This window comes from Anabrus simplex, chromosome 1 (assembly GCF_040414725.1).
Source record: "Anabrus simplex isolate iqAnaSimp1 chromosome 1, ASM4041472v1, whole genome shotgun sequence".
NCBI lineage: Eukaryota > Metazoa > Arthropoda > Insecta > Orthoptera > Tettigoniidae > Anabrus > Anabrus simplex.
The window spans coordinates 1,095,382,224-1,095,398,454 of NC_090265.1; the positions used below are offsets into that span (position 1 = coordinate 1,095,382,224).

Genomic DNA, 16,231 nt, shown 5'->3' on the forward strand with positions numbered 1-16,231 from the left:
AGTACAGGCCCTAAAAGCACCCTTAAAAGATGCAGATGAAGATAGTGGTGAAGAGGATACTGGAGGCACCTTCAGCAATCTTAATGCCTATGAGTTATCTTCGGAAGCAAGTGTGTTACAAGCTTAGAATAAGGAGCATATAAGATGCTGATCATACTGGTTTACATCTTGTACAAGAAACACCTCCTCCCCAGCACAAACTTGCAATCTAGTCCTGGTTAGAAATAAAATTTTTAACTACCCGATAAGTCAGATGGCACTTGAGTGGAAGAAAACAGATCTGCACCAGTCATATCAGCCGATCAATATCAGTTAACATTGATCTGCATTTAGGGCAGTTGCCCAGGTGGCTGATACCCTATCTGTTGTTTTCTTAGCCTTTTCTTAAATGATTGCAAAGAATTTTGGAATTTATTGAACATCTCCATTGGTAAATCATTCCAGTCCCTAACTCCCCTACTTATAAACGAATATTTGCCCCAATTTGTTCTCTTGAATTCTAACTTTATCTTCATACTGTGATCTTTCCTATGTATATAAAAAAAAAAAAAACAACACTCAAACTTATTTGTCTACTAATGTCATTATATGCAATCTCTCCATGGGCAGCTCGGAACATACCACTTATTGCATAAAACCAATTTAATGTTTTTACCCGTATTGAACTTACTACTAGTACCGTATTTACGCGAATAATACCCGCGCATTTAAAAAAAATTTGGGGTGCGGGTTTTATTTGCGTCAATGTTGGCATTTTTTTTCAAAATAAGCCTACCTAAAGTTAGGGTGCGGGGATTATTCGCGTAAATACGGTATTTCGTCCCTGCCGGGACAAAACTCCTATGTGAAATATTTTAGCTTAGAACTTTTGCCGGTAAGGTTCTGTCATCTAAGGTGCAATATTGTGTGAATATTGTTAAGGCATTCTCGCTCTTCATAATGTATGTGCTGCGGGTCAGTATATCTCCAAAAATATTATCACATAGGAGGGGTTTTGTCCCGGCAACGACGATTTACAATACATACATAAATACATACATACATACATACATACAAACATACTATGTATTGAATTGAGTGGATAATAAAAACAGGAGTTGTAAATACATACCACTTAGTCAAGCAGCTCGTCTCCTTTCCCCCAAGTGTTACCAGCCCAAACTTTGCAACATTTGCGTAACACTACTTTGTCGGAAATCATCCAGAACAAATAGAGCTGCTATTCTCTGGATTTTTTTTTCCAGTTCTCGAATCAAGTAATCCTGGTGAGGGAGAATGAGACAGATATAGATGCATGGACTTTGTCTACTATTTCTCACTGCTATCATACTCGTACTGTTAAAAATTAGTGTACAACAAGTTAAATATGGAATTAATAACTAAATTACAGTATTATTCTTTTTTGTGGCTTTTCCCACATCTGTGGGCTCGCACCCGCGAGCTGTGGTGCACAGGTGGATTTGGCCCCGTTTTATGGCCAGATACCCTTCCTGATGCCAATGCTATATGGAGGGATGTAATCGATATTCCGTGTTTCTGTGATGGTTGGCACAGCAGTGCGTTTTCTGAATATGAAGAGGAAAGTGTTGGGACAAACACAAACACTCACTCACCGACCCAGAAAAATGAATCAGATGGGATTAAAATGCCTGACCCGGCCGGGAATCTTCCCTGGACACTCTGAATCGAAGACCTCAACACTAACAATTCAGCCAGTGAGTCAGACAACAGACAAATGACATGAACCATTATGATGTAACCGTTCAAATCAGAGAAAAGATGACAATGTATACTATCAGTCTACATAAGGAAACATCCTGTAATGAAACATACATCTACTAGAATGCAGCAGAAATTTAAGCCTATGTGCTTTCAAGCAGAAAGAGGTCAGATTATTTCAAACTCTTTAGAAAGAAAAAAAGAAACTGATTTGGTCTGATTCTTACATGCAAGCAAGGCAGAGATATACCATTTCCATCTTGACAACTTTAATCTTTACAAGCTAGAACAAAATAAAGTTAAGCCTGCACAGGTCGTGGAGGTCGGCAGCATAGGAAGAAAAGGTAGTCTGTACCACATACGGAGGTTGGCGTCAAGTGGTTAATATTGTAAGAGGTTTTTTTATTATTGCAAGCATACACTGTACCACACATTCGGAAATTTTGTGTCTTATATAAAACTGGAAATAATTTCTTGGTTCTTTAGATCTGATGACTAGCCTCCGTGGCTCGGGCGGCAGCGCGCCGGCCGCTCACAGCTGGGCTCCATGGTTCAAATTCCGGTCAGTCTATGCGAGTCTTGTGCTGGACAAAGCAGAGACGGGACAGGTTTTTCTCTGGGTACTCCAGTTTTCCCTGTCATTTTTCATTTCAGCAACACACTCCAATATCACGTCATTTCATCTGGCAGTCATTACTCATTACCCCAGAGGAGTGTGTCAGGTTTTGGCAGCCGAAACAATTCCTATTCTCACCGCTAGATTGGGGCTTCATTCATTCCATTCTTGACCTGGTCGAATGACTGGAAAGAGGATGTGGTACTCTGCATAAAAATGTAAACTAATAAATGCTGTAAATTGTAAACAAATTTTCTGCTCTCTTTGATTCTTGATAGTGAAAAGAAATCCTTTACCATATCTTAATAGCTCTTTTTTTTATAAACTTCTGTGTTTGTCATTCTTCTTTCAACCTTCGTCCTACACCGGCTTTATGCTACTTTATAAAGCAGGATACCATTTAAACCTGCAGTATATTTGTATGTGTTGCAAAATGTTTGATTTTGTAGGGATTTTCATGACAGATTCTTCTTTTTCTTTTGGACGTGAGTTGAATCTCAGCTACTCTTATTCAAAAAGCGAGTGTCACAAAATTTAGTTCTCTGGTCCATGGCAATTACTCTTCAAGTATAAGCAGTATGTTCATTTATATAGGTCGGCCCTTGGACTACATGCTTCACAGATAATCTTATTGCACTGACGTCATCAGACCCGGGGGAGTTACGCACCAAAACTCTTGATATCGAATGGTTCTGTTCTCTTCAAACCACAGCAGCAAGCAAATGACTTGTCCGATCGGAGCAGTTTCGACGTCAGTTTGTGCTTAAACAAAGAGACTAACTAATACAATAACCAACAAACAGAAGTAACGAACACACACAGTGACTTCATACAACTGTCCTATTGTCGTAAGTCTACCACAATAGTACCATTACGTCAGACGAAAAAATCTCTACTCATTGATATGCACATCATGGGTCAAAATTTACCTTCAGAAGTCGACGAAAAGAAGATTAAATTCTCAAATTTTCTATCCTGTATAACTTGTCCCTAAGGGTCACAGAGCAACCGTTATGATATCGTCAGGTCTGGCTCGGAGACAGGTTTTGAACGATACCTCACATGAGAGGTCAGAATTGACCATTTTGAAATTCAAATCACAGATTTAGCTTGTTAAAAAAAAAAAGTTTGGCAATATATGACTTGCTGAAGACCACAGAGGTCAACTTCGACATGCATCCCTGGACAGTTCCGCAGTACATTGTCAGGCTCTCTTCCCATACATACACAGCTTCCTAGCATTCTGCCATATGTCAGTGTGGACTAAGAGATCTGCCCTAGTACACCACGGCGACTTCATCTTTGATGTCATCACCAAACCTGACTTTGCGCGCTTTGTCAAGGCACGTCAATCTAGAATGCATCTGCGATATGCTAGCCCGGAAGAGATAGAGAGACAGTAACCTTGACTCACATTTGCCAGACATATCACCGCCAAAACTGTGTTTCATATCCTATTTCCCAGACGATTGCCTGATAATTGTTTGCACACCACCACTGCACTCCTGCCAAACCAACAGTCTCTCATTTCTCTCACTGCAAACACGTCACAGCCCACGCTGTGTTTTTTCCTTCTTCTTTAGCATAACTTGAGAAATGTTAATTACTTTTCAAGCTTTATCTCGCCTTTTGTAACCTTTTTACTTAGCTTATCATTATAGGTGTACTCATTTACCTGGGATCAGAGAATATCCTATGTGGATAGAGAAAAGTTGTAGAATATCAGTAATTTTCCACTTACGTTTGGCTAATGACTGCAGTGTCACTTTCCTCATTTCCCAGATTCTCCATTACTTTGGTGTGGACTATTAGAGCCTAAGTGTTTCACTTTGTCTTAAATTTGTTTCAGATGTCTCTCTGCCATAACTCTAGCATCTAAATGCATGGCACCTGCCTTCAGGATGCACGTACGTGCACATGGAACGGTTGCCAAGTTTTTCCGTGCCTTACATGATGCCACTAAGGACCAGGTATGTAGCTCTGGGCTATTTTAGAATGGAAGATCTAATTCTAGTTTAATCTGAATTCATATATAACCAGTAATGATTTGTAATTTCAGAGTTTGGGCCTCTGCACTGCTACTGTAATGTTCGTTCTAAGTCAGGATCGACTTAACATGGACTTAGATCGGGAAAGCCTGGAGTTGATGTTGAACCTCTTGGAGTCGGATGCAAGTCATCGTAATGCTCTGGACGACTGTGGAATGAGCAGTGTGCAGCTGCATAAGAACAAGCAGAAAGTGCGTGAGCTCTGTGCCGAGATTCAGAGCCAAGGTCATGCCAAGCACCTCAACCTCGATAATATCACTGTAAGATTATGTATCTAACTTGGGAAAGCAGTGCATGTTTGAACATTCTTCCTCAAGGGTAATTTTGAGGAGGAAACAAGGATGCCCGAAATTTCAATGTGGGAATGTATGTTGCTGGTTTGGTGCAAATTTCATCCCCAGTTATCTTGAATCAGTTTTTTCCTTTCTCGGGATAAATTTTGTATTTTATATCTTCATGTTACTAAAGTAAATTAGTGGTTTTGCTTTAAATCAGAGTCAGCTAAAAGTCCTTCTCTTCTAGCATGGTAACATTGGAGAGATTGACGTGCAGTTGATGGAGAGAAACAATCAGGATTACTGTAAATATCAGCCATATGTTCTGTCCTGGTTTGAGACAAATGAAGACCAAGTTCAAAAGGTTGACCTTGAACAAAAGACGAATCTGTGAAATCACAGTACCATACTACAAAGACAAATACAAGCTTGAATCCATAAACATCACTGGCCTCATGACTGTTGCTTGAGGGATCATTCCCCGGCTACTCATGGACTTCTGCAAAAGATTTGGACTAAATACCGACTTTCTCCCAGTTGTGACTGCTGCATTAAAAGGGGTCGATAGCCATCTTCAGAAACCACCTTGAATCTACCATGTTTCCATGTAACTTAAAATAAGATCTGTTGGTTATGGTACCCTTTGTCCTTGTGGCAGCCTGAAAGTGTTGTAGGAAGATAAATAATAAAAAATATTTCCATGACAGGAATCGACAACAGGGTGGTGGGTGGCTTTGTTTTGTAGGACAGATATAAAGAGGAAGATTACACACACAGTAGTACATAAGCCTGCGTTTCAACATTCAAAATTAATATCTACGGTATAAAGTAATCGGAAATTCTAGATGGACTAATAATAAATCTTATGAATAAATGTTACACTCTTCAGGTTTTATACGGCTTTCAAATGGAATCAAAACAGGTATAGCATTTCCTTAAAAACCATAATGAGCGCAGTTGTAGCTCGGAGTTGAACTTGACGTCTATGGATCTGCGTACTCTTAAGAAAGCTACACACTACTTGTCCGAAACGAATTGCCATCAACAGCGTCATGTGCCATACCTTCATATGAGCACTACGGAGAGATATGGAATTTAAACCACACTTTTGGCACGCATTCTAGTGATTAGAAATTGTGTACCACACCTTCCTTACCACACCAGCCAGCTTTCTGATGATAACTATATTTTCAACAAACGGAACTCAAACTGACTTAACCACGGTGTCAGACTATATGAACTTGATACGTTAACGACCATGGTCACCAGATGGGCTGTTGTGTCGTGCTTATCGACAGAGAGAAATGGCAGAAAATGATTCATTCTTTTCACTGAAAGCACTTTTCACTAAATAGTTCAAGTAGTATGGTCTTCATTACATTATTCGTGTAGCCCATACCTGGTACCAGTTTCTCTTGAACGTTCCAGTTTTCTCCATATACAGTATCTGTGGAAGGCAACAGAAGTCATGACGTATGTAGTTCGACTTCATGCCGATAGATATACCTGTGTACCTAAGGCATCATGGCGAATGAGACAATAACTTCGCTGATAGAAACATAATTTTTTTTTTTAAGTACAAAATTGTGCTCGCGAGAGTTTCATTTTTTTTCTCCCCCACCATAAAGAAGACATAATAATCTATAATTGGTACCAATTTTAGCTGTTCAAACTTTCTCGTTTTCTCAATCTTCTTGTGAATGACTGACAAAATTAGGGATTTTATATATACAGTGAAACCTCGTGAGTGCATTCCTCGTTAACATGTTTCTCCGTGTAGCACTTCGTAAATTCGAAGTCCTGATTCTTGCATTAAATCTACATAAAAATACTGTGCTTATCGCGTCACAAATTTTCGCTGTACTGCTTAGGACGATCATCTTTTTCCAAGGCCTGGAAATGTTATTTGACATCCTTTGTGAAACAAATGTGATTTTCAACTCGGGTAAGATCCGTCGTCACAGTTGCATGATTATGGAAAAAGACCTTGAATTTCTGGACTTGACAGGATAAACTGCAAGATTGCTGCATAACACAGTGAGTGTATTTGTGCTTGTATTTCGCATTCCATTCAGAAGTGAGAAATGTATTTCGTGTTGAGTGGTACGGTGAAGTTTTGTCGCGTGATACAGTAGCCTATATCTGGATTAGGAACATAATTGCGTGAAATTGACTAGCGTGGTGCATATTTGTCTTGTGATGGCGTACTTATGGATGCAGAAAAGGTTGTGAAATTCCTTACTAATGAAGAAAAAATTTAAATCTTTCAGAAAGTTGACTGGTCGTTGCAACTTCGAGTTTCGACTCAATCATTCGACGTGGAAGTTTTTCAGAATGGCTGTCAGTCATGCCTTCTGATTCCTCCCGGTCGCATATGGTCGAGTATAACTTCCAGTTCGTTGTCTAAGAGTGCGTCCTAAAAATAGTGTTTAATAACTAATAACCCACTGCTCCGAAATAAAAGGCTTCTACTAACATTTCTTTTAGAAAGGGTGTGATCTGTAATAATACTTGGTTATTTTTATTGGCCCCTGTGCATGTTTTCATATTCGTTGTTTGGTGCTTTTCACACCTTTCAGTGCACTTACTTTACAAGTCCCATCAGAAAAAGTTTTCGTGTTTGTTCTCTCGTGTTTTTCACACCTGTTAATACTTTCCTTTCATCATTAGAAATGGTAGATATAGTTTTCACTCTACCCGTGGATACACAACGTAAAATCTGTGGCTTGGTTCTAAAAAGGCCAATGTCAAAAAACCTGTTTTTGAGCTATGAACATTTGAAGTTTTGCTTATAGTTTTCCAATTATTTTTTTCAACAATAAACAACTTTATACTTTCTTTGTGGTAGTCACCTTATTAAACGCTAATCTTTTCTATCGTATTCTTTAAAATTGCCAGGTCTCTAATCTTTATTGGTAATCTAACATCATTTGCAAGGGCTCATTTAATTAAACGTTAACTGTTCGTTTAGTACTTAACAGAGACATTGGCCCTTTTAACATGTTACAAGCCAGGATAAAACGCGTTTGTATCAGTTAATATCTCAATTTCGATAAAAAATTACATTGGTTCTTTAAGAACCAAGCCACAAAAATACACTCAGATCGGAAAAAATCTTATCTACTGTTTCCATATCCCTGTTGGATAGTTTTTATTCGTATATTTAATAGTACATTTTCTCGCTTAACATTTTCATCTTTGTTGTCCTCTGCAGAAACGTCTTGACAAGGTTTTAATAAGAAAGGCCATAAAATGACATGCATCAGTATGATCAGCTTTATCTAAATTTTCACTATATTCTAGCAGATATTTAGTTCTTTATTTACACTTGTTGAAGTGATAACGTTCGCGTAAATTCCCGCACAAGGCATACACACATTGCTCACTTGGCTCGTGAAACCTGTTCGTATGCACATCTTATGATGAAAGCCGTGTACTGCTAATCTTATAAGAGTGCTGTGCAAGCAATTATTCGGACCTGTCCAATTTCTATGTAACATGGCATCTGTAAAAAAGGAGTCCAGGTGAATCATCTTTCTTTTTTCCTGTCTAGTTTTGAGAAGTCCCTGTTCTTGAGAGGTAGAAGGTAGTTGTAATTTGATTCCGAGCTCTTCTATTATGAATGGCTCGTTGGCTGGCTCATATGCTAATCTTGAAGCTGCTGTCATTTTGGAGATTCCAAGAACTGTCTTTAAATATTTTGCTTTCACATTTTCAGTTGTGTTTGTCACCTACTGTTAGCCTTTGCCAAATTAGTTCTAGGCCATATGTTGTTATCGGGAGTATTTTTGCGTTAAAAAGTATCATATCTGTTTTTATTGATATCTTGGTAGGTTCGTTTATCTCATATATGCTCTTGATTGCCGCAGCAGCCTTTTCTCTTACTTGTATTCTGAAGGAAGTTGCCGTTGTTTTAAAGGTGATTCCTAGGTACTTCCAAGTATTTACAAATTTTAAGTTTCTTGTTTTATAAGTTAGTATCTTTTCCTCAGTGGCTCTTCGTCCACCTTTTCTGAATAACATTAGTACTGTCTTAGCTGAGTTTGTCAGTCTATTGTTCTACATACTCTTGTAACCTGTCCATAGTATTTTGTAGATCTTCTCTACTATGTGATCCTAACACTGTATCGTCTGCATATGTATACATTGATACCGTGTTACTGTCTAGTATCAGAGTGATGTCAGCAGTAGCTATATTGAAGAGTATTGGGCTGGCAGGGTCACCTTGTGGATCGCCATTTGTTTGTATTATGGGTTTTGAACTTGCTAATCCAGCTTTAATTTCAATTTCACTATATGCAAGTATGTTATTGATAACAACTGTCAGTGGGTTATCCTACTACTCATTATGATCGAAAGCCTTAGTGAAATCTACAAAGATAGCATAAAACTGCAATCAATACCGATCTGCATTTGGGCAGTCGCCCAGGTGGCAGATTCTATATCTGTTGTTTCCTAGCCTTTTCTTAAATTTTGCTCCAATTTGTCCTCTTGAATTCCAACTTCATCTTCATGTTGTGATCTTTCCTACTTTTAAAGGCGCCACTCAAACTTATTAGTCTACTAATGTCATTCCACCTCATTTCTCCGCTGACAGCTTGGAACATACCTCTTATGACACAGATGTTGATTCCCATAGGGAATCTGAAATATTTGTCCCAAATGAGTGGCCTCCATGGTATGCACTGGCCAGCGTCTTGGTAGGTGTGCTAGGTACCAACTGATGAGCCCAACCTGGCACACGAGGGCGAAGCACTGGCAACCAGGAATGTGTTAGCTGGAACATTTATAATGTCCAATAACGGACCATTTATATTGGTATTACATACCACTTAGTCGAGCAGCTCGTCTTCTTTCTCCTTATTCTTCCCAGCCCAAACTTTGCAACATTTTTGTAATGCTACTCTTTTATAATACCATTTATATTGGTATTATAAATTTACTCATTCGGGACGAATATTTCAGATTCCCTATGGGAATCAACAATCTATATCATGCTACTCTTTTGTCGGAAATCACTCAGAACAAATCGAGCTGCTTTTCATTGGATTTTTTCCAGTTCTTGAATCGGGTAATCTTGCTGAGAGTCCCATAAACTGGAACCATACTCTAGTTGGGATCTTACCAGAGACTTATATGCCCTCTCCTTTTTTTTTTTCTGCTAGGGGCTTTACGTCGCACCGACACAGATAGGTCTTATGGCGACGATGGGATAGGAAAGGCCTAGGAGTTGGAAGGAAGCGGCCGTGGCCTTAATTAAGGTACAGCCCCAGCATTTGCCTGGTGTGAAAATGGGAAACCACGGAAAACCATCTTCAGGGCTGCCGATAGTGGGATTCGAACCTACTATCTCCCGGATGCAAGCTCACAGCCGCGCGCCTCTACGCGCACGGCCAACTCGCCCGGTACCCTCTCCTTTACATCCTTACTACAACCCCTAAACACCCTCATAACCATGTGCAGAGATCTATACCCTTTATTTCAATCCCATGTGATTACCCCAATGAAAATCTTTCCTTATATTAACACCTAGATACTTACAATGATCCCCAAAAGGAACTTCCCCATCAACACAGTAATTAAAACTGAGAGGACTTTTCCTATTTGTGAAACTCACAACCTGACTTTTTACCCTGTTCATCAACATACCATTGCCTGCTGTGCATCTCACAGCATTATCGAGATCACGTTGCAGTTGCTCACAATCTTGTAACTTATTTATTACTTTATAGAGAATAACATCATCTGCAAAAAGCCTTACCTCTGATTCCACTTCTTTACTCATATCATTTCTATATATAAGAAAACATTAAGATCCAATAAAACTGCCTTGAGGAATTCCCCTCTTAATTATTACACGGTCAGATAAAGCTTCACCTACTCTAATTCTCTGAGATCTATTTTCTAGAAATATAGCAACCTATTCAGTCATTCTTTCGTCTAGTCCAATTGCACTCATTTTTGCTACTAGTCTCCAATGATCCACCCGATCAACTGCTTTAGACAGGTCAATTGCGATACAGTCCATTTGTCCTCATGAATCTAAGATATCTGCTGTATCTTGCTAGAATCCTACAAGTTAAGCTTCAGTGGAATAACCTTTCCTAAAACTGAACTGCCTTCCATCGAACCAGTTAATTTCACATACATGTCTAATATAATCAGAAAGAATGGTTTCCCAAAGCTTACATGCAACTCATGCCAAACTTACTGGCCTGTAATTTTCAGCTTTATGTCTATCACCCTTTCCTTTATACACAGGGGCTACTATAGCAACTCTCTATTCATTTGGTATAGCTCCTTCATGCAAACAATAATCAAATAAGTACTTCAGATATGGTACTATATCTTTAGTATATCCCCAGAAATCTTATCAATTCAAGCTGCTTTTCTAGTTTTCAACTTTTGTATCTTATTGTAAATGTCATTGTTATCGTACGTAAATTTTAGTACTTCTTTAGCATTAGTGTCCTCCTCTATCTGGACATTATCCTTGTAACCAACAATCTTTACATACTGCTGACTGAAAACTTCTGCCTTTTGAAGATCCTCACATACACACTCCCCTTGTTCATTAATTATTCCTGGAATGTCCTTCTTGGAACCTCTTTCTGCCTTAAAGTACCTATACATACCCTTCCATTTTTCACTAAAATTTGTATGACTGCCAATTATGCTTGCCATCTTGTTATCCTTAGCTGACTTCTTTGCCAGATTCAGTTTCCTAGTAAGTTCCTTCCATTTTCCTCCTTACTTCCACAGCCTTTTCTAACTCTTTCTTTCCAGTCTGCACCTCTGTCTTAGTCTCGTTATTTCTCTATTATAATAGGATGGATCTTTACCATTCCTTACCATCTTTAAAGGTACAAACCTGTTTTCACATTCCTCAGCAATTGCTTTAAACCCATCCCAGAGTCTGTTTACATTTCTATTTACCGTTTTCCACCGATCTTAGTTGTTTTTTAAAACCTGCCTCATGCCTGCTTTATCAGCCATATGGTACTGCCTAATAGTCATACATTTAAGACTTTCCTTTGATTCGACCAACTCAAATGATCGAGTCGAAACTCGAATGTGCAAGTTTCAATATTTGCACCACCTTTGCACGCTTAAAGATGTGGGTGCCAATCCACTTTCTGATAGATTTTAATTTTGTCCTCATTAGTAAGGAATTATGCCTTTGCTGGCGGGACCTAGTGTTTACAGTGCACTATGTCTTCTGGTATGGGCTAGAGCAATTTTGTTACTTTCATTGAACAGTCTCTGTCTTATCCTTGGCTCTGACAAAATGAAAGTGGCTGAGGTATGAGCGATGCTAGTAATGGCATTCCTTACGCCGCCAGTCCCTGCTATGAATGGTGTGAAACTGTTGCTCATAGTGTCGGTTGGTGCATGCATTTCAGTGGGCTTGGCAGACTGATATGTAATAGCAACTTCTGGCTCACTGAGGAAAGCAACGGGAAACTACTTCACTCCTCATTTCCCTAGTACGCCTCTTCAGTGATGCCTAGGCCATCTATGACAGCTCATGGTGGAACTCTTGAGGATCCAACCAGCCTTCAGGCTGATGACTAAACACACAGTAAGGAATTTAACTACTTCTTGCAAATCCACAACTAGGCTGACTAATGAACTTCACACGATTATATTCCTAATCCAGATGTAGGCTGTCAGGTGACTAATATTCACTACCCTTCACTGTACTACTAAACAAAAAATCAATTTCTAATTTCTGAATGGAATTTGAAATACAAGCAGAAACAGGCTCACTGTGTTATTCAGCAATCTCGCTGCTAACTGACAAGCAAAACTGAACATTCCTGAGGCTAACGACTTGTTCCCCGAAGGTGCAGCTTATCCTTTGAAGTTCAGGAATTCAAGACCTTTTCCCATTATCACACAACTGTGGCGAGGGCAAAAAAAATTTTCAGGGCTAGGTACAATGTGATCGTACTAAGTGGTAATTGCAAGCTGTCTACTTCCTGACCGAATTGATGAATTCAATCAACAAATTATTAAACACATTAATTTAAAACACCACCTAATCGATACTTTATTTCTTGACTTTTGGCAGAATTATAAAAACATTATCATATACAGGACATGTATATCCTTTAAATGCTTGGCTTTACAAATAGCTTAGATTAAACAATTTGATTAGTAAGTACATTAAAATCTTATGGGAAAGTAATTTAAGATTTTAATGTACTTACTAATCAAATCTTAAAGTATGGAAAATATTTTAGGTTCCCCTTGGGAATCAACATCTATATCATCTGATGGCCAGACAGACATCAATCTTTGGTAATGACACAAAGTCTCTCATAGTGCAGTGGCACTGCCTGTGGCTCCAAGTATCGTGCGCAGTGGCCTTCACCTTATGCACTAGCCATGCGTCTTGGTAGGTGTGCTGGCATCCAGGAATGAGTTACCTGGAGAATTGATAATATCCAATAACCGACCATTTATATTGGTATTATACTTTACCTTGTCGCTTAACCTTACAAAATTGGGCCAAGCATTTTTCGTGTGAACCTGAAATTCTGATAGAGGTTTTTGATCACGTTGATCACAGAAACATTTAAGCACTTACAGAAGGTAGCAGTTATCAAATTTGACAAAATGAATATAGATGGTCATGTGTTACGATTAATCTGATGACATGATTTTAGGTACACATAATTCCCTGAAATTCACAACAAAATAAAATCGCTGTAGGTGAGAACAAAAACTTTCGTTAGGACTAGACGGACCAAAAAAGATATGTGGGCATTTTACGAAAGAATGCTGTGAAGAAGAATCTTCCCGGGTAGCATTATCATCATTTAAACCCTCAGCGTCGCAGCCATTTTAGGAGCTTCCTACCCCGCGACCGGATGAGATTTCAACTACGCGCAACTGAAATACATTGATTCACTTAAAGCGTTACTACAAGTATAAGAGTAGCCCGATATTTACGAAATTGTGAATTCCTTATGATAGAACTATGTAAATGCATATAATGACATAATTGTTTCACATTACCGTAGTAATTTAGTTTCATGTGATAGAGTTCGAAGCACACTTCGAGACAGAGACCCACGTCTCACTCCTGGCAGCAGTACACCGACGTCATTTTTGCGTGTTTTGAACACACGATACAACGTCTCTGAGGTTTGTATTTCTCACCCTTGGGTGATAATTTCATGATAAAATGTCTTTCCTGCAACCTTCAAACTGTATTATCTGATGCGTGCTGGCCTTGAATATTTCGTTCCACGTCCGAGCAAGCTTATTTTGTAAACAAACCTTCGTCCAGCTGAACCCGATAAGATAGGCCTAACTGCTCAGCGTTTGTCCCTGTGACTTGTCTGGATATTATTAAGCAATTAAGGAATCCAAATTCACTGTTGAAAACTTCCCTTTGACATGTATAATTATCAATAGTCTCCTACACGAAATTTCCAAGTGCTGGTTCCTCCTCATCGTCACTCTCATCATTTATCACTGCATCCGCCACAGCTGCATCATTTATTTATCACTGCTGCTAATACTGTCACTACTACTTCCGACTAAACTTTCATCTGAATTATACAATATGTCAAGCACATTACTGTCACGCAAACTATGGCTGAGCACGGCGCTTCACACGGCCTGATGAAGTTGCCGCGAGACCGAAAGCAGCAGGACGAAACTGAATGAGGGGAATAACATTCATGATGAAACAAACCAACTCGATACATATTTCAGATAAAAGGTCAAGACATCGTCTTTCAAGCGAGATATATACCATGAACAACTGGTTCTCGTATCGTATGGCAGAAAGCAGCACTAACTGATGCCTACACAGAGCGCTCGTGGAGAGTTACGAAAATATTACAAGCCGAGAAATAAAGACAATATAATAAATAATTCGCACTCTCAATGTACAAATAGAGCAAAGAACATCACACGAAAAGGCAAACTTCTCCGATCATCATTTCTTTATTTTATTACGTGGGAAAGAATGAAGCAAACAGGCTTTTTAAAAAAAGCAGAGATTACTAGTGCTCAGACTTACTTGACAAATATTTACCCTTGCAAAAACAACTACATTTTAATGATCCAATTCTTATTTTACAACAGTCACAACACTGATAAACCCCAACGTTTCTTCTTGGAAATAAAATAATTTGCAAATCCATAACTCAAACTCTTCGCACTATAGCCGTAAATGCGAAACCATGTATGGGTCTATACCACGTATAGAGGTCGGCGGCTACGGAAGAAATGAGGGTTTATACAACGTATAGAGGTTAGCGCTGAGGGGTTAAAGAGGAGTTAATATCTAATCTTCAATAGAACATAAGTTTAGGTGTATAACAAAAATTTCTTAAAATTATTGCATTTCCTGTAATCTACATGTCGTGTAACTTGTATTTTTCTTTCTTTTGAAGCTGTGATAATTATAAGTTGGATGTTAATTGTCCTTTATGTTAAGTTAAAAAGTTTTGAATTCAGGGTTTGCCTCATTTATATGCTTATTAACTCGTTGTTTCGTATATACGCGTAAAGTGCTAACCACGATATATCATTGTTTGGATAGCGCTCAATTCTATACGTTTTTGTACAGCTTGGGCCATCAGATTGTAACATTTTATGTGTCCAGTTCATAGAGAATTGTCATTAGATTTTAACTACGTCGCTAGATAGTGCGTAAATTCATTTGTGATCATGCATTGAATTTCTGAAGTCCATGTTCATCTACGACGTATGATCTCCATGCCACGCGAGTATAATGGCGACTAGCGAGAGAAGTTATTTTTGTTAACGATGACGAACTGGCTGTATATCTTAATAATTTTTAGTAAAGAAGGGGATGATGAAGACTCGGATAAAGAATTCACTCCTCCAACAAGTGACGAAGGGGAAAGTGAAAGTGAAAGTGTTATTTGGAGTGATAACGTTGAGTTTTCTGTAAACACTCAACCACGTGCTCATTGTCAAGAGTGTAAACATTGAAAGTGGTAATGACCGTCTGAGTGACATTACTGATGATTACGGCTGTAACAATACCCAACAGCAAAAATTACATGTTTTCCGTGAAATTCATTTAGGTCAAGATGCAAAATACCAACCCTCACGTGATTATTATGATACTCCTGGCCCGAGATGCCCCTTCGTCAGATGCAAACCTATTTTATTTTATTTTTCACGGCTCAGTTATGGAACCTCATGACCACAGAGACAAACAGATATGAGCATGTCTTGTCACCACATGCCAGAGCACAGCAGTGGCACCCTGTTACATTGATTGAAATGAAGGCTTTCATTGCTGTTTTGTTGGAAATGGGTATAACTAGAAGGCCGAGCATATTTTCTTATTGGGTAAAAAACTCCCGTTATATTCCATGGTTTGGAAATATGTTCTCAAGAAACAGATTCCAATTGATCTTGAGATTCTTTCATCTTGTGAACAATGATAATCTATCACCATCCGGTCACCCTGACTACAACCCATGTGCCAGGTTCGATCCCATTGTTGGCCATGCCAATTGTATATAACGATACCACTGTACATAACTCTTAAAATACTCAAGATAAAAATGTGAAAC

General features: G+C 38.8%; 1 protein-coding gene across 1 annotated transcript in view; it reads left to right on the top strand.

Annotated features, from left to right (window-relative positions):
• wapl (wings apart-like) overlaps positions 1 to 16,231 on the top strand; it is a 292,449-nt gene that overhangs the window by 128,997 nt on the left and 147,221 nt on the right. The window contains exons 6-7 of the mRNA XM_067150459.2: positions 4,185 to 4,305; positions 4,395 to 4,643. Coding sequence (XP_067006560.1) covers positions 4,185 to 4,305; positions 4,395 to 4,643 — 370 coding nt within the window. The remainder of the gene's footprint in view (positions 1 to 4,184; positions 4,306 to 4,394; positions 4,644 to 16,231) is intronic.